General features: G+C 45.0%; 1 protein-coding gene across 1 annotated transcript in view; it reads right to left on the bottom strand.

Moving 5' to 3' along the window:
- The window catches only part of Cachd1 (cache domain containing 1), a 224,674-nt gene that overhangs the window by 2,529 nt on the left and 199,856 nt on the right, over nucleotides 1-22,289 (bottom strand). Inside the window, exons 18-26 of the mRNA XM_031377946.1 lie at nucleotides 20,294-20,393; nucleotides 20,088-20,204; nucleotides 15,721-15,881; nucleotides 15,324-15,410; nucleotides 14,023-14,139; nucleotides 12,502-12,653; nucleotides 10,276-10,437; nucleotides 9,159-9,236; nucleotides 8,411-8,512 (exon numbers count right to left, since the gene is read on the bottom strand). Of these exons, the coding sequence (XP_031233806.1) occupies nucleotides 8,411-8,512; nucleotides 9,159-9,236; nucleotides 10,276-10,437; nucleotides 12,502-12,653; nucleotides 14,023-14,139; nucleotides 15,324-15,410; nucleotides 15,721-15,881; nucleotides 20,088-20,204; nucleotides 20,294-20,393 (1,076 nt within the window). The remainder of the gene's footprint in view (nucleotides 1-8,410; nucleotides 8,513-9,158; nucleotides 9,237-10,275; nucleotides 10,438-12,501; nucleotides 12,654-14,022; nucleotides 14,140-15,323; nucleotides 15,411-15,720; nucleotides 15,882-20,087; nucleotides 20,205-20,293; nucleotides 20,394-22,289) is intronic.

The following is a 22,289-nucleotide window of genomic DNA, read 5'->3' as shown; positions in this document are numbered from 1 at the left end:
AAATACCTTAGTTGATCAAAGGATTCCTTCCCAAGAACCTTGGCATGTTTTTAAATATTGCAAAAAAAAAAAAAATCATCTCTTCTAAATGTTTCGAGAAGTGACAGCTCATTAATAGTTTCCCAGCACCTCAGTGTCAATCAGCCCTCACCCATGGGTAGGGACTAGTCACATCTGTGACTACAAAATTGATGTGCTTGCATTCAGCCAAGCAGAAGCACTGTATGGTTGAAAGTGCCGGCTCTGTGCAAGAGTAATAAAGGCAAATCTAGTTCCTCAATAAAGCATAACTCAATTGGAAGAATTATTGAACAGCCCCATGTAGAGGATATGTACTGGGCATCTCTTAGGTAATAGTCACTGTTGCTAAGGTACTGGAGGCACTTCCCAGACAAAAACTTGGTCCCGCAGAGGGAGATAAGCCACCAATGTTTGAGACAAGCAAGAGCACAGGCCATTGGCTCACTCTTTTACTGTGGGCCACATGAGGGTCAGGGGTGACAAGTGAAATAACCTTATCTCCCTTCCTTAATGACTCCAATTGAGTAGGAGAGTATAGACCATGGTGAATGAAAGCAAGGTGGACTAACTGACCCTGACTAGAGGAATGAGGAGGGGGGTCACCCAACTTTAATTCGGTAAGACTTTAGTAAAGTGGATATAAGGAAAGAGACAGGAGGCCAGCCCCAGAAGCATGGAGCTGTGAAGTGATTCCACTCGGACATGTGTTTGTAGGTAGCTGGACAGCAGGGGCATGAGAGATAGAGAGGTAAATTCAAGTTATTGCATGATGTGTATGCTGGTGTAGACGATAGGTGCATAGATGGTCAGCCATGAGCAACCTGTGGTCAGAAAGACCTACTGGCAGTTTGGAGGATGGATGAAAGGGCAAGCAAGAGACAAAGAAGTCATGGCACAGCCCACTGAAGGATATGGGAAGCTGGGACAGGGCCAATTTGTAGAGAGGTTGCTAGGCAAACCAGGTATGAGTGGTTGCACTACCAGGCTAGAACTTGAATCCGTATGAGGGCAGAGGAGACCTGGGGACCCTGAGTCTCATCAAAGCATGACCCTCTTGATGCTGAGAGCCTGGTGTACACACGCAGATGCACACACAGACACACACGATCCTAGTGAGAGACAGGCATGGCTTCATCAAAGCTGGGGAAGTGGGGCAGAGTTGGCTGCCATTGGTCTTATCACTGAGTGCACCTTGATACAAGTGCCAGGAGACACGGTCAGGAGCAAGGCAGGAGGAAAGGCCTCAGGAGCCACCAGTCGAGGCACCCACAGGCACTGGCGGGGCATGACCATATGCAGTAGTCCTAAGGCAGTGGTTCTCAACCTCTGGGTCATCACCCTTTAGGGGAACATTTGGGGGTCTCCTATATATTACATTTATATAATGTAAATATAGGAGATATTTACATTATGACTCACAACAGTAGCAAAAATTACAGTTCTGAAGTAGCCATGGGATACTTCCACCATGACGTGAGGAACTGTATTAAAGGGCTGCGGCCTTAGGAAGGGTGAGAAGCACTGCCTTGATAAGGATTGGCCGCCTTGGGGAAACGGTGTAAAGCTTGCCATGGAGAAAGCAGGCAAGGAAGGCTGCTGGGTAGGGAGGCTGAGGCTAGGGTGACAACGCTAGTTGAAATCGCCAGCACTTAGTGGCAGGTACTGGGGGTGTGTAAGTGTCAATACAACCTGAGCAGAGGCCAGGTGCTCAGAGAACTGGAGGCTGCATCCCAGACCTCAAGTTGATGGTGGACAGTAAGAGCGCTTCAAGATGGAGAAGCACATAACACCAAGAGGTTGTTCCTGGGAAGAAGCAGAGAGCTCAGGGGGGCCAAATGGACCTGCCAGATAAAGGGGTCAGACAGCTTGACATCCCATGTAGATGGTCCAGGTTTCTAGATTCAGAGGTCGAGGAAACGGTGACACCTTTATCCATGTTTAAGCAATAGGGGGTGAGAGTTAAGTTTCTCAGTTTGCTCTCTTTGGCAGGGCTAAGACTACACTGTGAGACGGAGGCCAGACCCTGAAAGATGCTAGCTGTATGTCTGAACCGCACTGTCCTTTGCATACAAGGAGAATGCCAATTAGCAAAGCAGTTAAACTGTTCACCCAGATGCTGCCTAGGTGGGTCTCATCTCTGGTCACTTCTAAGTGCCATGGTAAGGGGTACCTGATGTAAGTTCCCACCTTCTCAGATCCTACTGCTATGCTTCATGCTTCACTGTGCCTAAGTCCTCCATGCCCACCCCCCTGACCTGCTTCTGGTCTTGGGAGCCACCTGGCTTTGGTGTCCTTTGTCACTCTGCATGGCATTCTGTGATTAACATATTATATTGAAAGCAGGTTCTTTGTTGACAGATGGCCCCACTCTTTTGGTTTATTATTATTTTTGGAGTTATGGTCTTGGTACATAGTCCAGGCTAGCCTGGAACTCACTAAGTAGCCCAGAATTGTCCTGCTGTGCTTCGCTTGCTGGAGTTAGAGATGTGCACTACTTTGCCTGGCTTTTGCACTCCTAGCACTGAACAGCGTCTTCACACAAAAGAGACACTTCACAGCAAGACTAGCCAGGTCTGCCTGCAGGTACAGATTTGTAAATGCAGCATCTTAGACACCGAGGCAGGAAGACACAGGTTCAAGGCTGGTCTGGGCCACAGAGCAACTTCAAGGCCAACCTGAGCAACTCAGATTCTGTCTCAAAATAAAGTAAAAAATAAAGGGAGATGTCTCAGTGGGAAACCACTTGCCTCCCATATATGAGGATTTAGGGTCAGTCCCCAAAACTCTAGAAACAAGCAAGCCTCCGTACGCTATAATTCCCCAAGCAATGGCATCAATGTGTCTTCTGTTCCCCATAGCTTTCCCTGGCATGCCAAATACTAGTCTCATATAATTAGGAAGATTTGGAAATCCATTTTTTTTTCATACTCAATCGTTTTTAGTCCAGAGATATTCTATCATTATTTGCCTCATTGTGTTTGGATGTGAGATGTCCCCCAAGAGGCTCTTGTGTTGGGGGCTCGGATGTTGTCTACTGTGCTTTGGGAAGGGGCTCAACCAAGATGGCTCCAACCTCATCAGTGGACCAATTCAAACCATGCAGCATTAGTGGGAGGTGGTGGGAAGTAGGCAGTGGGGTCTAGTTAGAGGGCCTGGAGGCTTGCCCTGGAAAGATGTACCTCATCTGCCATGTCCTCAGCCATCACTGCCTGGCTGTGGCCCAGAGATAGCATGGCTGGCTAAGCACAGACTGAGACCTGTGAAACTGTGAGTCAAAAATATAGTTTCCTTCTCTGAGATGGCTTCTCTCAGTATCTGCAAGCGATGAAAAGTACGCACGGACACAACTCATTCACTCCACACTTTCCTAGTATTTAATTATATGAATGGGAAGCCCCAGGGCTCAGCAAGTGGCAGAACAGCAGGTGAAACAATGCGTGTCCTTCTCTTTCTCTTTAAGTCTGCTTCTGAGGGTGTACATGGTAGTCGTGTGGATACACGTGGTAGTCGTGTGGGTACATGTGGTAGTCGTGTGGGTGCATGTGGTAGTCGTGTGGGTGCATGTGGTAGTCGTGTGGGTGCATGTGGTAGTCGTGTGGGTATGGGCGTGCATGTGTGCAGGTCAAAGGACAATCTCCAGCGTTGGTCCTTACCTCCTCCTTTGTTAGAGGCAGGGTCTCATTTGCTGCTGTATACACCAGTCTAGCCCTCCCACAAGCTCCCGGGGATTCTCCCATCTCCACCTCCCATTTCATGATGGGAACTCTGGGCTTATAGATGGGGCTATTGTGCCTGGCTTTGTGTGGGCTCTGTGGAAACTCAGATCCTCACGCCTGTGTAGCAAGCGCTTTGCAAACCATGGAGCCTTCTCCCAAGCCCACAGACACATTTTCTCATCCAACAAATAACCATTTACTTGGTGCCAGGCAGTTGTGCTGTGTACTGAGAACTGTGATGGATCATGGGAAAAAATGGTATCTAAACACAAAGGACCTCTGGCAGCAATTGCAAAGGCACATGTAGAAAAGCATCTATGGAGATAGCCTCAAGTAAGATCTGAATTTTAGGAATGAGGCCAGGCACCCATGAGAAATAGAAGACCAAATTTGGCTTCTGTAGTTTGGCATTCTGCTTTAGCGGTTATGTTCCACTTCCCTGACACTGCTACTAGTGAAAATGCAAGGTTCCTTCAGGGACTCACTCGCCATCTAGTGGCCACAGAGAGTAACTTCAGGAGGGTAGTTCCAGAATATGGTCTGCTTTTGACTAGATTTTCTTTCATCATTTGTTTTGGAAAAAAGTAACTTGGAAACTGCCAAGGATGAGGGAGAAATCCCATGTTCAAAAATAAAAGGTTTCTTAGCACGTGCACACACACACACACACACACACAGAGGAAAAAACTGTCTAAATCCAGTTGTAAAGTTTCTAATGAGATGAGAAGTAACAGCAATATAAACTCACAAGGTACAAATAAACACATACTGGCTGGTATTTTTAAACTTAAAAATACACCAGTAGATATAAGACAGAACATGCTGTTTTCAAGAGAAATATGAGACAGAGTAGATGCATGGTTACAAAGCTATTTAGTAAGTAGCTCAATTTGAAAGGCTCATATGTTGCTGATAAGAACAAACACTTTTAAGTTGTCTCAGAGTATTGATGAAAGTGTGATTGGGACATTTGCAACACAAGAGTATTTTCCTAGCATATACCAGATCCTAGTTTTGATTCACAGTACCAAAGGGAAAAAAAAATCTTATATTTTAAAACATGTCCTTGGGGCTGGCGTGATGGCTCATGGGTAAGAACACTGACTGCTTTTCTGAAGGTCCTGAGTTCGGATTCCAGCAACCACATGGTGGCTCACAACCACCCATAATGAGATCTGACCCCCTCTTCTGGTGCGTCTGAAGACAACTACAGTATATTACGCTGGAGCGAGCAGGGCCGGAAAGAGCAGGCTGTCCTGAGTTCATTTACTAGCAACCACATGATGGCTCATGGCCATCTGTACAGCTACAGTATATTCATACACATCAAAATACATAAATAAATCTTAAAAAAAAAAGTCCTCACAAATTATTTCTAAATAAATAAACAACCTTAAGTTTCCAAGCAACAGCAAATTTTAATTCTAGGAACATCGTCACTATGCAGCTTCTCAGGGGCCTAGGTTTTTAGCATTACACACACACACACACACACACACACGCACACGCACACGCACACGCACACGCACACGCACACGCACACGCACACGCACACGCACACGCACACGCACACGCACGCACACTGAGCACAATATAGACCCCTGGCACTGCTCTCCTGAGCTCCAGCCCTTCCTTGGATCGGGAACTACTTTCCCTTTCTCCTCTGTTCACTCCGGGAGTCTATCTCCTTCCACCATTTATGGGTCTATGAACACACACCTCCACTTCTGGGTTCCCCTAGAGTATTGGCAGGGAGGAGAAAGCCTGGGCCTCAAGCTCCTACCATCCTTTAATCTTCTCAAGAACTTTATTTACCAGGTAGAAATTTTAATCCTGTTATTTATGTATGTTTTTATTTTCAAGACAGAGTGTCCCTATGTATCCCTGGCTGGCCTGGAACTTGCTGAGTAGATCAGGTTAGCCTCCACATCACAGGATCTGCCAGCCTCTGCATCCAGAGTGCTGGGATTAGATGTGCATGTTACCACATCTGGCCATTCTGCCTTCAAGAATCAGGAACCTAAGGTATAAAATAGTTCACTAGAGTCTTAACAGCTTGCTATAAAAGCAAGAGGTGATGGGCTCTAAAGTGAACTCATCCTTGTCTCGAGGGTGTTCTCCCAGCCCCACATTGCCCAGTGCACAGGACATGCCCAGTACAGGCACGACACAGGGGACCACCACTCAGAGCCATGCTGACAAAACAGTCAATTCTATTTTCTCCCTTAATGCGCATGTAGACTTTACCCTATTGGCAGAACAGGGCCATCCACTTGATGGGTCACTTTTAGTGACATGCTGTACAGGTTCAGGGATACAACAGCCTACAGTTAAGCTCCATTGATTTAATGATGTATTTCAGATCTGGGCACCATCAACACTTTCCACTTCCTTTGGTGGTGTATTCTGTCTGCATGAGAAACTTTTTTCTTTTTATTCCTTGGGGATAATAGAGATCCAATTAGTGAGAGATGAGAGACTGTGAGCCCTTTGCTGCCCTACTGGCTCAGATACTCATGCTTCACGGGGCATGAAGTGCTGCTTTACCTAAGCTGCTGCTTCGTGTTGTATCACTAAGACAGTGGAAGGAGCTGGGAAACACACTGTTACTCCAGACCCTAATTTGGTATGGATGCCACGGGAGAAGGAGAGCTGAGAGTTGGTGTTTCTGCTGAATAAGAAATTATTTCTGCTGAACTTTAGTAGCCCTCGAACGTGCTTTAGTATTCAAAAGAGAAGGCACAGAATGACCTAGCAGAAGAACTTACGCAGGTTCAAAGGATTCTTTTGCAGGGGGGAGGTGAGGGTGAGGTGGTTGGGTGGTAGGGGATGGGGGAAGGCAGGAAGCCAAGAAACTGAAAAATTTAAGTTCTGCCTTCGGTTCTCCATAGAAACCTGAAGGTTCTATTTAGTCAGTGGGAACAATGTCATTCAAAACTCAATACACAGCCTCTGATCTACCAGGCTGGGCTGCAGCATCTCACATTTTCCAAAGGAAGATTGCATCCCTGAGGTGGTGTCAGGGGGCTATTGGTTGCTTGGAGGGATGTCATCTCCTGTGCTTTTTGCATATAAATAGAGACACAGTGTTTGAAGGCTTTTTTTTTTTTTCCTTTTCAGGATAGGTGATTTTTTTTTAAAAAGGTTTAAGTAATTATCTAAGTATATTCAAAGACTTAGCTAGCTTTAACAATAAAGCATTCCTTTACTTCAGTTCTGTTTTTGGTTGATAGTGGCAGTAAAGCTCAGACCTGACACACCTGCTGTTCCAGAGGCAATAAGCAAGACACCAAGATTGTGAGAGGCCAGCCAGGCAGTGGTGGCCCCACACCTTTAATCCCAGCACTTGGGAGGCAGAGGCAGGCAGATTTCTGAGTTCGAGGCCAGCCTGGTCTACAGAGTGAGTTCCAGGACAGCCAGGGCTATACAGAGAAACCCTGTCTTAAAAAAACAAAAAACAAACAAACAAAAAATGGGAGAGGCCCTGTGCTGTGGCTGATCTTTGGGACAGGACATAGGACTTCCCAAGACACGGGTTTGCTTGGCCCTTGTCTTTTCTGCAATTAATATAAATCTGCAACTTTGTTCAGGCTCAGTGCAAATGGTTCTTCTTCATCCAAGCTTTAGAGCCTGGAAGACATGGCCAGAGATGGGAGTGGATAATGCTAGGAGACAGCCTAGATTTGTCTATGACCAAGAGTATGATGCTGATGCTGATGATGCTGACGCTGATGATGCTGACGCTGATGATGCTGACGCTGACACTGCAAAAGGAGGTCCTGGGACCTAAGGGGGCTCCATACTGAAAGTATGAACCTTTAGTGACAGTGTGATTTTGAGGGAAAACTCCGGGAGATGAGAAATGGATGGAGGATGTGGGTTATTGGTGACTGCTCCTGAATAGTACCCTGACTATTTTCTGGTATGTTCCCCAACTCCATCTACCCCAGCTATGATGATCATAGTTGTCTTCTACAACTTCCTTTGCCACTATAATGTTTTTACTCAAGATACGGGCCTAAGTGATATGGTTGCTTAGCAACCAAACTGACCCTCTTAACCTTGAGCCAAAGGAATAAGAAAACATCCCTGAAGATGTTTTTGCTGGGTATTTGGTTACAGCAATGAAATAAGTGTCAAAAACACACTTTCAAAAATTACACTTATTACTAGGTGATGGTGGCACACACCTTTAATTCTAGCACTCAGAAGGCAAGAGGCAAGTAGGTCTTGATGAGTTCTAGGCCAGCCTGGTCTACAGAGTGAGTTCCAGGACAGCTAAGGCTACACAGAGAAGAAAAATTATCTGTATTTATTTGTGTATGTGTGCCTGTGCACTGCAGTGTGCAGCAGTCAGAGGTAACTTGTGGGTGACAGCTCTTTCCTTCCATCATGTGGATCCCATGGATCGAACTCAGGTCATCAGGCTTGGCTGCAAGAATCTCTACCCACCAGCCCCCACCTTTCTGATGAAGAAAAACTTGGAAAGCAATCTGTGTGGTCAGGGCCTTTTAGCTTGACACTTTTCTCAAACCATGTCATGCTTGGGTGCATCCTTTGGGGGAAACTAATTAGCTTAAGTACAGAACGGGAGAAAGGGAGACCGTCTGTGCCCACCTCCCGCTACAGAGCCCAGGCTCCCGAGGGCTCTGATCCCGGAGACCAGATCTTACCATGATCACTTTCGGTTCCTGAGCGGCCCCAGTAGCGTCGCCTCCTTTCTGGACTGTGTACGTGTCGCTCCATGACTGCAGCTATGAACCGCGTATTGCTGACTGCAGGGCGTCATGGACAATTAATGTCATTCCTGTGCCAGGACCTTCATTTTTCAACCCTCTTGCTCTGAGCACGCCCACTTACATGTTGGAGCAGTTATTCTTTCAGGAGTTAGAATAAATCATTTTTTAAAGAATCCTAAGGATGGGGGGGGGGGGAGCTGGCTTAGGGCTGATACAGGGAGAGGCACTCAGCTGCTTATCTCCAGCAGGCCAACGTCTAGGCAGCTAATGGCCATGGGATTTCAACATCAGCACAAGTCTCTTTTAATAAGGAAAGCACTTTTCTATTATTCTGAGATGTGCACATTAATTAGGGGACTAAAAAAAATTATTCTAGAAAGTTCTTTTTCTAAAACAGCATGTTGGAAAAGTCATGGAAGGAGAGGGTTTAGGCCAAAGAAAATGTAAAAAAAATAACACACACACACAAAAAAAGGTCTTTGAGATATTCTGAAACAAAGCCTTTGAGATATTCTGAAACAAAGCGGAGACCCACACTTATTCCTAGTGAAAAGGGGAGGAAAAAGATCCACCATGTCAAAGCTTCTGAAATTTTAATACAAGCCAAAAGGACATAAGAAAGAATATTTATTTTGGATTAGCCTCCCGCTGACACACAAGGCAGGGGGTGGCGGATACTTACTGATGCCTCTGTCTTCATGACTGTCATCGTCCCTTTCATCTCTGTCATTCTCCAGGTTGGACATACGCACTGACATTTCTGCCCATCATTAGAAAGAGAGAAACATGACTATTTAATCAAACAAAACCATTGGCTTTAATACCCTGCTGAGTGCTGGTTTGATGGCTAGGTGACAGCATTCCGTCAAGAATGAGTTCAGGGCAGGGGATGGAGCAGAGTGGCAGAAAGCTTGCCTCAAATGTGCTGGGTTCTATCCCCAGCCCCTCGTAAAATAACAAAACAAAACAAAACAAAAAACCAAAAAAAAAAACCAGTGAGCTTGCAAGAGAATGAACAGATGCCCCTGTCTGGTACAGGGGTGGGCAGAGACAAAGGAAGAACCAGAGAGAAAGGGAAGAGCATATAGAATTGTGTTCTGGAGAAAGATGAAATGGATAGAGGCAAACTCATTGTTAATCTTCTCTCAAAAGCTTAAGGAGAAGTGGGGTCTGAAGCATTGTCATAGCAACATCTAACACAAACTTGTCACTAGTCTTTCTAGCTGAGCTAAGTGGCCAGGACAACTGTGAGTTGAGTTGACTTTCACAAAGGGTGGGCTGACATATCTCTGGGGACTTCAGGAAGGGTGGAAATGGCTTTGAGTATAGATGGCAGACTCAAACTTTGGCAACAAGGTCATGATTATAGGCCAACTGTTTTATAGTTCACTTTGATGATTTATCTGGTTTGGAAAGATCTGATTATTCCAATGTGACCATTCATAATCTGTACAGGGATGCAACAGAATGCATTCATCTTCTTGATCATAATGATCTGGGGGTCTCTGATATGCTTGGGTTTAGACCTGCATGCTGACACACACTATCTGTCAGCACCCTAGCTGCTCAGTTTAGCTTATGGTGGAAGTAGGCCACTGAGTGCGTGAGGGACGAGGATGTTGTTGATAGCATTGGAAAGGGCCCGGTATTTTCTGGGTAATCAAAATGGGGCATGTGGAATTTAGGCACTAAATTAGAAAGCAGGCTTTGGGACTTCAGATGTCATGCTGCTCTTACGACTTCTGAGAGGCCTAAATAAATTGCTGCTGAACAACCTACAGGAGGCTTTCCACACCCACCTTGAGCAGCAAGAGGAGACATATGCTGGTGGCTGCGGCGATGGATCTGGTGGCGGTAAGCGTACACAGCGAGGACCAGCACCATGATGCAGCCCATGATCCCTCCGGCCACAGGGCCCACCGGGGCACTCTTAATCATGTTTAGTGTGATCACCTCATCACCTTCAGAGAAGAAACAGATGTGCCGTGTCAGCATCTCCCAAGTTCGGGGGTGGGGGTGGGGGAGGGTGGGCATGGAGCAAGGGTGGTGGGAGGGAAAGGAGAAGAGCAGAAGGGTTTGGAGCTACGCTCTGAATTCCTCACTGACACACTAGAATGTGGGGGTGGAAGCTCCCTTTCATTTCTGATTCTTAAGTGTTGGGAGGAAGAGCATGGATACTAAGGGCTGCTGCAAATGCTGTGAGCGGATAGAAACTGTATACCATACATTGTCTGGATGGAGTCCTGGCTATTACCCAAGAGGCTACAGCACCTAGTAGAAAGAGGGGAGGTGGGCTTCTTTGAAGCATACATGAACTAAGAGATATGAAGTCTGTAAGTCTGTGGTTCATAGACCAAGTTGCAGAGGTGTGGCCTCCTGTAAGCATAGAAAATAACCCTTTGGAGTGTATTTGTATGAGCTGTAGGCCTTCCCTGGTTCAGTGGTAACACAAGAACTCAATCCCACTTCATCACAGGAGAGAATATAGCCTCCCTTCAGTCAGGTTAAATGAGTAGGCATTAAAAAAAGCAAGACACAGGGCTGGAGAGATGGCTCAGCGGTTAAGGGCACTGACTGCTCTTCCAAAGGTCCTGAGTTCTAGTCCCATCAAGCACACGGGGGCTCATAACCATCAGTATCAGAATCCAATGCCCTCTTTGGTGTGTCTGAAGACAGCAACAATGTCCTCACATACATAAAATAAATAAAACTTTTTTTTTTTTTTTTAAAAATCAAGATACAGAGATGATCCCTAATTTGTAATGATTTGACTCATTTGTCACCTTCGTGATGATATAAGAGTAATGAAGCATTCAGTAACAACAGCATGGACTTAGGAATCTTGAACTCTCATTGGGCTCGTAATATGGAGGATACTCTCTGATACAGGCTATGGCAGTTCCCAACCCGCCATGGGCTCGTAGGGGTGAAGTAACCAGCACTCTGTGGTGAACTGTTAAGTTATGTAGCATTCAGCAGGCTGAGTGTATTAAAAACATTTGACTAATTTTTTTTTCAACCCATAATAGGTTTATGGGGTCATAACTCTATCCCAAGATGAGAAACATCTACATCCACTAGCAGCTTAAATACGATGACTCAAATTTGCCAGCTAAGAGCAAGGGCATGCCGCTGATTCTGGGAAGACACTTAAAAAAACAAAAATCCAATGGTAAAAAGACTCTTTGGTAGTATCTTCAAGGACTGGTGGCCTGGTCCCAGGGGCTCTTCATATGATGTCCTCATCCTTACCCTCGGTTGCTATAGCAGCCCTAAGTAGCCCTGGCGTCTGCTGACCCCATTGCCCTAAATAGTGATGAGTAGCTGAAGCTGCCCACTTTGTAAAGGTGGAAGGGGGAGAGGGAAGGCTCAGGGATGGAGTAGCACAGTTATGATCTTGAATGCTGGGAGACTTCAGAAGGACCATACCAGGGCAAACAGTTCCACGTGAGGTGTATTGGGAGCGAGAGGGGGGCAAGGTGGTGGCAGAAAGAGGAGGGGGGAAGAGAGAGATAGATGGGGGGGGTGTCTTTCTTTATATATGGGTGATGATGTAATTACAGGTGAAGGTGGGAGGTGAGCCAAGTGGATTCTGGGAATATGGTGGCTGTTGCCTTGGCAACAGGTCTGCTGGTCCTGCCTCTGTAATGTCACAGGTTTTAGAGGTTCTGATACCAACAAGCACACCACAGGCTGGCCCTGTGCTTCTGACAGCTGGGATGCACATCCAAGCGGACTCCAGAGTTCAGTCAGCCATGTGGAAATTGGGCCAGAGTTTCTCAAAATAAGCTTCATGGGAATGAATTCCAGGCTTGCAAAATCTGGCAGCATGGTTGGCTGCTCACCACACAGACTGTGTAGCCAGATCTGAAGGTAATTATCTGTCTTGGTTTTTTTTTAAAGGATGACTGGGCAAACGAATCAAGGAAGTTGGGTAGAGGATGATTAAGATTCTGGTCTCAGGATACAGGCAGAGAAAATTGCATTCAAGAGTCAAATCACCATGGGTCCCCTGATCAACATACCGATGGCTCCCATGTCATCAACATAGGGACTTTTGGCTCCCACGATCCCCCCGAAGCATTCTTTCTGGGGCGCGCAGTAGGATTTGTCCAGGTGAGTCTTTCCGTCACTGTCCACCACACACCATTCGCAGTCCAGCACACCGAAACAGTCCCTGGCAGGTTGACAGTGTTTAAGGAAGCAGCATGAGAGAGAGAGCAGGTAAGCCAGCCTTTAGCCGGATCTCAGGGCCCCAACTTTACTCCTGCTCCTAACAGCTGCCTGTCAAGCCCCTTTCTTTGTCACGTGGGGAGAGTAGTCCTTTGTGGGGTAGGGGTGTGACTACTGCATGCCTCTCTCAGCCACATGACCATGAGAAAAGGCCAAGTATTCTCTGAGTTACCTTACAACCTCCACATGGGAGTTTGTGTGGTCTTATTCAAAGTCATCTCAGAAGATCAAAGGTAAATGGCCCCAGGGTTGTTTGGTTTTGGTCTAACATGCCCCATGTGAGTGGTCATTATGCTGGTTTTTGGTGAAAAAAAGGAAGAAAATAATAGACAAATACACTCAGGAAAAGAGTAGTCTGTTTAAAAGAGATTTCCTAGCAGCCAGTCTCCTGGGCTGCATGCACAGTGAGGCTCTTGAGAAAATACATTGGTGGCAGTGCTGCCCGTTCCTAAATGTAGCGTGACAGCCCAAGTAAATCAGAGCTTGGGTGACCCTTTCCTCAGCTCACCCAAAGACGAGGCTGATGTGCCCTTGCTTTGCCCGATCAACATGGCAACCAGCAGCCAGAGAGAGGTAATCCCCCTCCCCCAGATCTGACATAGCCACTGTCCCATGCCTAGTCCAACACACCCAGAGGGGGACAGCCTGCAGCAGGGGACACAGGGCTGTGAGTTCTCAGAACTGCCCAGGAGCAGATCTGCTCTTTGAGAAGGGAAAAACTAATGTGAGTTCTGCAATACTTCCCAGAGAAACCATGATGGCTACTGGGTCCTGTTTTGGAAGCCCAAGAGATCCTGATCCCATGCAATATCTCTTGTACTTTGCTTATTAAAACAAAAGGACCTCCTACACAGAGCAGAGGCCCTTTTCAGTCTAGAGCAAAAGTCAAATAGCTGTAGCCAGCAGGAATGAACGATTTCATCTGGGAGACATAAGGCTCATGGTGGAAGAACCATCCTTCCTCCCCACAAGGAACATATCCTTAAAGCATGAAGGATGGGGACCCAAGCACTGCCTGCAGATGCTCTGTGGGGTTGCTGAGCACTGATCGAGACAGTCTTTCTGTCTCTCTCTCTCATTTGTGCTCGTGTGTATATGTGTGTGTGTGTGTGTGTGTGTGTGTGTGTGTGTGTGTGTGTGTGTGGTGGGAGTGTGGGCGAGTTCTTGATACAGGGTTTCTCTGTGTAATAGCCCTAGCTGTGCTGGACTCACTTTGTAGACAAGGCTGGCTTTACAGAGATTCTCCTGCCTCTCCCAAGTCTCTGGGTTAAAGGCATGTCCCACCACGCCCAGCTTTCAGGAAGGTCTCTTACCCACTTTCCATCCTCTGGTTACATCTGCTGTTGACACACTGGTGCAGGGCATCTTGCAGGCCGGGGTCGATAGCTGTGTATGTCACTGGCTCCTGGTGAACCTCACAGCTTGGGTTTCTATGCAGGAAGTAAGTCTGGAGGTTAGAGTCAATGGCACCCATATTCCAAACACCTAAGTCCTTGATAACGTCAGACAAACCTGAGTTTTTATATTTGTATAGGTTGCTTTGCCACTCAGTGAGACCTTGGGTTAATCCATTTAACTACCGGATTGCTTAATTTGTTTATATTTGTGTACAGTAGAAATAATATATATGTGCTATTATGCACACACACACACACACACACACACACACACACACCTGATAACAAAAATACTTTAGCCAAGATGTGTTCAACCTTCTGTGGACACAACTCTTAATCTTACTTTTTGTGGGTAACAACTGTCAATAGTTGAGTGAGGATCCCTTTCAGACACCTTTTTCTATGTTTAGCAAATATGTATTGTGCTGCTTGACACATATACACAACACTCTCTGTTTCCTTTAAGTTTTAGGGAAGGGATCTAGCCTAATCATTAAGTACTTACCAATAATGTAAATAAGTGACACTATTTCATGTATGAACATATATCTGTGCACATATGAAAGCATATGCATATTTATCATACAGTTAACTTAAAAAAATGTACTCAATATACATAAAGTACCTGACATGTAGGAGAAGCTTGTGTGATTCTCACATGGCTTATTTTTATTCTGTTGGGAGTCTTTGTCCATTGCTCTTTATTTTTGGAGGCAGGGTATCTCACTGAAGCTAGAGCACCATGACTTGGCTGGATTGGTTGGGTGGTAAGCCCTTGAGATCTGCCTGTCTGTTCCCTGGATTGTTAGGGTTACAGGTTGCCTGGCTTTTACAGGGTGTGGAGACTTGTACTCAGTCCACATGTTTGCACAACAGGAACTTTACCCACAGAATCATCTCCCCAGATTTTAAGTATAGCAATGCATTCTTAATACTTCACAGCATATATAGTTGAACCTCAAGGCAGACATTATTTGAAACCTGGCTTACTGACTAGATTCCTCATTAGAACAAAGCACTTTTGTACACTCTTAACCCAAAACAAAATTGATAGAAAACATGATAATGATAGCATGAAGATTATACATTTATATACACATACATTTGTTCATGTGTACATGCATACATACAAATATAAATTCATGCACGAACACACACATAAACACACATACGCATAAGCACACACACGTAAACATAAACACACACATATATTTTACCTGTTCTCTGCATTGGTGAGGTTGCCAGTGCACTCATTGACCTCCAGGGGGCACTCACAAGGACATTCACATTCATTTTGCTCCATTCTGAAAAGAAAACAGAATTACTAGTCAGAGGTAGATGTCAGCAGAATATCATACACACACCAGGTGATTAAGATAAAAAAAAATCCTTTTCAAGCTACAATCGACGGTGAAAATGAGGCCATAGCCAAAGATTTAAATAGCATGTGGCCTGAACCCTCAGCCATGGTGACTGGGACATGGGACCAGCACAGATCTAAAGGCTTCTGTAAACCTGAACTTCCCTTCCCCAGGACACAGCCCCAACCCTTCTGCTCAAAATGCCTGGCACTGGTTAAAATAGCAAACAGTCCAAGAACAGAATCTAGCCCACCGGTGGCAGTTGAGACAGAGACGGTCCACCATGCTGCAAGCACAGAAGGCAAGAGAGTCACAGGTTTCATTGACGATGCCGACAAATGCGTTGGTTCCTGGGATCCTTGTCAGGCGGTACTTCGAACAGTGGCTGCCATGTACAAGGTTCGTCAAGTCCCCCTATAAAAAAGATGAAAGACAGCAGTGCAAAGACTTGTCTCTGTCTCTTTGGTTTCTTAAGACAGAGTTTCTCTGTGTAGCCCTGGGTGTCCTGTAACTTGCTTTGTTCTCACAGGCTGGCCTCAAACTCAGAGATCCTCCTGCCTCTGCCTCTTGATTGCTAGGATTAAAGGTATGTGCCACTACCACCTGGCAATTTAGCCTTCCTGCAGAAAAGACAGAATAGTTTAGGTTGTGATTATTAAAGCATCACATGGCCACGGTTCAACATTTTTAGTATTTTTAAAAGATTTACTTTTCTATGTGTGTGTGTTTGGAGGCTAGAATAGGATGTTGGATCTCTGGGTGCTGGGAAGCAAATTTACGTCCTCTGGAAGAGCAGCAAGAGCTCATGACCACTGAGACATCTCTTGGTTTAAAATGTGGCCTAGGGAGCACTGCTTGTTAAAAACCTTGTTTTCCTCATTTGGGTGAGAAAAAAATTACAGGTAATTCTATCAGTTAGATATAATTTTCATGTAATAGCTGGTATATATTATTTTTCATCTATAATTACATAAATATAATTTGCATAGCTAATTTTATTATGCTTTTTTCTTTTTCAATTTTATGTGCATGGTTGGAGGGCCTGCATGTGTCTTTGCATCATGCATGTGTTTCCAGAGGCCAGAAGAGGGCATTCAGTCCCCTGGAACTGGAGTTACAGGTGGCTGTGAGTGGTCACGTGAGTGCTAGGGATTGAACCCAGGTTCTCTGGCAGAGCAGCAAGTGTTCTTAACTACTGAGCCATCTCTCCAGCTCCTAGTTTTATAATCATAAGAAAAAAAAAGAAATATCATATCATTGCTGGTTAGTGTTAACTATCACTTAGTGTGTGGGGAGATTAGCTTGACTTAGTTAAGGTAGAGAGAACAACCCACAGTGGGCAGCGCCATTCCCTAGATGGATCCTGGACTGTGTCAAAGGGGAGAGGGAGTGGAGTAGCAGCAGGCGTCCATGCAGCTATGTTCACTGTTTCCTGACCATGGATGCAGTGTGACCAGTTACTTTAATGCTATGTCCTTGACTTCTCCTGCATAGACTCTACCCTTATGTGTATGGCAGAGGAACCCTTGGGCTTTAGTTGCTTTGGTCAGAGTAGTAAACTTGTTTCAAAAGCAAACAAGCTGCACACTTTTTTCTTTTGGTCGACAAACCTTTCTGATTCATAGAATAAAACACATTTAAAACCATAAAGGTTTGCGGATTTCTGAGTTCGAGGCCAGCCTGGTGTACAGAGTGAGTTCCAGGATAGCCAGAGCTATACAGAAAAACGCTGTCTCGAAGAACCAAAACCAAAACAAACAAAAAAACCATAAAGGTTCTTCGAGAGATGACTGATTTCCTGCTTCTGCAACACTGAAACTGAACTAAGCCTTACTTTTCTTCATTCCATAGCTAGCAAATATGATGGGCAGCTTCTAGGAGTGCCACAAAAACTCAAAAGCTGTATGATAATGTCATGTAATAACCATCCTTCTGCATTTGTATCAAATACCCTAGGAAAAGTATTCCAATTCATACCAGAGTTCATGCCATTCATCTCTTAAAATGTTTGTGACCAGGAGCCCACATTTGAGGGTTGTGACACAGAGAGGATTTTGGAAGAGTTTTGTCTTGTGTGGAAGACACTCACTGCTAGGTCATGAAGTGACACAGGATTATTATGCAATAAGCTTTACTATCCAGAATGTTCCAATTTCGTTTAGGGAGAAAATGTTAGCCCTTAAGAAATTATCTATCAGGCTGGAGAGATGGCTTAACAGTTAAGAGCACTGATTGCTCTTTCAGAGGTCCTGAGTTCAATTCCTAGCAACCACATGATGGCTCACAACCATCTGTAATGGATCTGATGCCCTCTTCTGGTGTGTCTGAAGAAAGCTACAGTGTACTTATATAAATAAATAAATAAATCTTAAAAAAAAAAAGAAAAAGAAAAAAAGAAATTACCTATCCCTAGCTTGTAAGATAGTTCAGTGGGTGAAGGTACCTGCCATCCAGACTGACAGCCTGAGCTCCATCTTGGGGATCAACATGGTGGTAAGAGAGAACTGAGTCCTGTAAGTGGTTTTCTAACCTCTATACATGTGCTCTATGTACATCTGTACACCCACACATGATGCAACTTAAAAAGTAACAACAAAGAAATCCTACTTTCCACTCAACTGAAACATGCCTTTCAGTAGAATTTCTACTCCAATCTTGTGGCTTTGCCTGCCTTATGGCATTGTAAAAATGAACTAGATACATAGAAAGAACCAGACTTTCATATAAAAACTGTCCGAGCATTGCAACAGTGATGCTCAATGGAGTGAGGCCCGAGGGGGTGGCATTGTGGACGTTGTATTTCAAAACTCCTCCTTTCTGCTGGGCAACGCTTTTCACAATCAACTTAATAATATTTCATTTAAGGTATTCAAGTTAATCCAGCACATTAAAAATACTAGTTTTTTATTCTTTTTTTTTTTTTTTTTTTTTTTTTTTTTTGGTTTTTCGAGACAGGGTTTCTCTGTGTTGCCCTGGCTGGCTGTCCTGGAATTCACTCTGTAGACCAGGCTGGCCTTGAACTCAGAAATCCGCCTGCCTCTGCCTCCCAAGTGCTGGGATTAAAGGCGTGCGCCACCACCGCCCGGCTAGTTTTTTATTCTTTAGAGATTAATTTCTTTTTACATATTTTGATATCTTGCCTACATGTATGTCTGTGTGGGGCGCTAGATCTCCGAGGACTAGAATTACAGACAGTTGTGAGCTGCCATGTAGATGCTGGGAATTGAAACCCAGGAAGAGCAGCCAGTACTCTTAACTGATGAGCCATATCTTGCCAGTCCCCAAAATTATACTGTACGTGTAATGACTGAGATACATAAGTGCCTTTATAAATGAACAACTTGCTCCCTTGTGAGTGAGATTCTGAATGTTAGTCCTCGCACGCCTCCCAGCCAGTTTGCTCTTTCCTATCGAAATCATTCACAAATTTCAAAGAATGTATCAGATATTTAGCAGCAATTCAAATTCTGAAGAATATTCTAAGCTACAAAAACAAACATAAACACTCTTTCAGGATGATTTCCAGAAAACTCCCCATCCAACACGATGGGTGATCGAGGACTTATGCAGGCTGGCCTTTGGGATTCAGGCAGCCAAATCATATCTAGGAGACAGGAGCACGCAGAACCACAGGTATTCATACAGAGAATGGGGACAGTTCTCAGCAGAAACTTCAAAGAGAAGGGTTGTGTGATCAACATTCTTAGTCATCAAGTTGACTACATCTGGAATTAATTAAAACTCAGGTACACCTCTGAGGGATTTCTTCTTAATTAAATCATCTGAAGTGAGAAGACCCACTTCTAACCTGGATATCTGATCCAGGGAAGATACACTTTCACTCCACATCTTTTGAGGTAAGAAGATCCACTTTGACTCTGGGCCACATCTTCATGAAGGACATGGAAGGAGAAGGTTGCTCCTTCTTTCTTTCTTTGCCTGTTTGCTTTTGCTTTCAATAGTAATTCTATTCCTTCACTGCAGTTGGGACCTATACTTTTGCAATTCCAGAACATACTAATGACTAGCTGAGACATCCAGCCTCAGGAACGGAACAGATACTGGGTTCTCGGACCTTCAGTTGGTAGACAGCCATTATTGGACTAGCTGGACCAGAACCTGGGAGCCATTCTAATAAATCTTCTTTCTCTTTCTATATATATTGTATAAATTCTGTCCCTCTAGGGCAGTGGTTCTCAACTTTCCTAATGCTATGACATTCCTCATGTTGTGGTGACCCTCAACCATAAAATTTGTAGCTACTTCATAATTTGCTACTGTTATAAATGGTGATATAAATATCTGATATGCAGGATACCTGATATGCTACATCAGTGAAAAGGTCATCTGAGTCCCCAAAGGGGTCTCAAACCCACAGGTTGAAAACCACTGCTCTAGGGAACCGTAGTTAATACAGTTGGTGTATTAATCAAGCCAGAGTACTAACCCTGTGACCTTCAGACAGTCCCTGTCCCATCCTGGCTATTTGTCCTACGATTATCACAGTGAGAATTTTACTAAAGTCCTTCCTGCACTGCACAATTCTGTGACTCCAAGAGAACGAAACAGGCATAGGCATTATTCTGCCCGTGAAGGAGCAGGCGCTTGCACGCAGCTTACCACCAGGCTAGTGTTGAATTTGTAAGATCTCTGCACTGTCCGGTCACTGAAGCTGTTGCACAAGTTCTTCTTCACGAAGTTAGGATGGTTCAGGATATCATTTGCTACCAGGGGCTCCTGACAAGGCCACAAGACAGAAGACACATGTCACTTAACGCACTCCAGGCTGCCACGGAATAGAGCTGACCCTCTTGGCCAATGAATACCTTGTGGGTGATGTGTTGCTGCTCCAGAGGGGCATGACCTTTGGGGTCAACGAGGGTTGGATGAGCTACCAGATAACCTCTGTCTTCCATTATGAAGCACCTGTAACAAAACAAGTGATGCCTTGGATTCATACGAGCGGCTGTCACGCTTTCAAAGAACAGTTGCCCATGCCTGCTTTAAACTGCATTTATCCAGACTTCTGGGGGAAAAATCAAGGCAGGCTCACTGACAAGTGGACACATTTTTTTTCCCCTGAGGTGATGGACTATCTGGCCTCCAGGTTATGGTAAGAACACATGGCTTTGTGATCACCTATACCTTTCCTAGAGTGGTAGTTCTTCACCTTCCTAATGCTGTTACCCATAATGCTGTACAGTTCCTCATGCTGTGGTGATCCCCCAGCTATAAAATTACATCCATTGCTACTTCACAACTGTAATTTTGCTACTGTTATGAACTGTAAGGTAAATGTCTGTGCTTTCTGATGGTCTGAGGTGACCCTCCACATGAAAAGGTTTTTTTGACTTCTCAAAGTTGTCACGACCCACGGGTGGAGAACCACTGTCATGGAGGATGTGCCCATCTAATCCAACTCTGAGGAACATGAAATCTTTTGCAAAGATATTAGAAGGAGGATGCTAGCTGTTTTTTTTTTTTTTTTTGAGGAAAGAAGTAAACAAGTATTTATAGACACAAACGTAAACAAAATCCAACACTCAGTACGTATGAAAATACAGGTAGCAACATTAAGTAGCGCTAGGATGACTCTCATCAGGACTGTGCCCTGCTTTGTTTCCCCGAGCATTAGCCACAGCAGTGGCCAGGATCTCTGAGAGTGCCCATTAAATGCCGATGTGAAATTCAACAGTGACACAAAGCGTGGAGCACCAGACTGAACGAAGAAGCTATTTTTAAAAGCAGCCTGCACCGAATCAAGGAAATGCCCTTGCTTTGATCAGACATTTTCTTTTGAAATTCAGGAGGCAACGTCTCATAGTTCTGTGAGCCTCGTTCTGGGAGAAATGTGAAAGTGCAGTGTAAGCAGCTGAAATTTTACAGAGATTGGCTTAATGACTAAGTTAACATCAAAAGTACTGCCTGAGAGAAAGTGCCCTCTGGTCTTCCCAATGCCAATGTCGAGGGGAGCTTCCAATCACTGACTCCTAGAGAAACAAGACTTTGGGGGCCCCACGTTATTCCTCTTGCTATGTGCTGTAAATAATAAACAGCATGCACCTTCAAAAAGGGAAAGAAAGAAAGGCTGGGGAGATGGCTCAGGGGAAAAACACTTGTCTTGTGATTGCCCAGACTCGTGGAAAGCTCAGTGCACTACTAGCACACATCTGTAATCAGAATCTAGTTGGGAATTGGTTGTAATGCTTTGTCTTAGTTCAGCTCCCAAAAGCTGTTCTTCCAGACCTGAGGGTCCCTGCCCCCAGCTGGCCTCAACTGATAATAAAGAATTGCTGTACAGCCATTAGCTGGGCAGGGAGATGGGGTGGGATTTTTAGATTGTGTGCCAAGGAACCTAGAGAGAGAGGATGAAGGGGAGGATCGCCATGACTAAGAGGGAGGAGGATCAGATGTAAGAGCTGCAAGAGAGAAAGCATCCAACAATGTAGGTGTGAAGGGAATGTGGCCCTATGGGGGGCTACCCAGAAGGTAACGGGGCAGCAAAGATAAAATACAGATTCAGAAGGTGGTAAGCCAAGAATATTGGAGGGAAGTGTGTGCAAGCCACGGGGAGGTTCAGAAGCATGAAGCCATTAAGCTAGTCAAGGCATATCAAAATTAGCTGGTGTGTGTGTGTGTGTGTGTGTGTCTGTCTGTCTGTCTGTTTTACATTCACAAATCCAGAGAGCTCTTGGGTGGGTGCAGTGTGCAGGGAGCCTAAGTGATTTAACTAATTCGCTGCAACAGAATCCTCAAAAGCTGATAGATCAGGTAGGTACCAGGTACCTTGATGTTTGAAGTCATGAATTAAGGGAGCTTGTC

The sequence above is a fragment of the Mastomys coucha genome, unplaced genomic scaffold, assembly GCF_008632895.1.
Source record: "Mastomys coucha isolate ucsf_1 unplaced genomic scaffold, UCSF_Mcou_1 pScaffold18, whole genome shotgun sequence".
NCBI classification, from domain to species: domain Eukaryota; kingdom Metazoa; phylum Chordata; class Mammalia; order Rodentia; family Muridae; genus Mastomys; species Mastomys coucha.
Note: the sequence above shows the minus strand (reverse complement) of the source record. Positions and strands in the feature narration are given on the sequence as shown.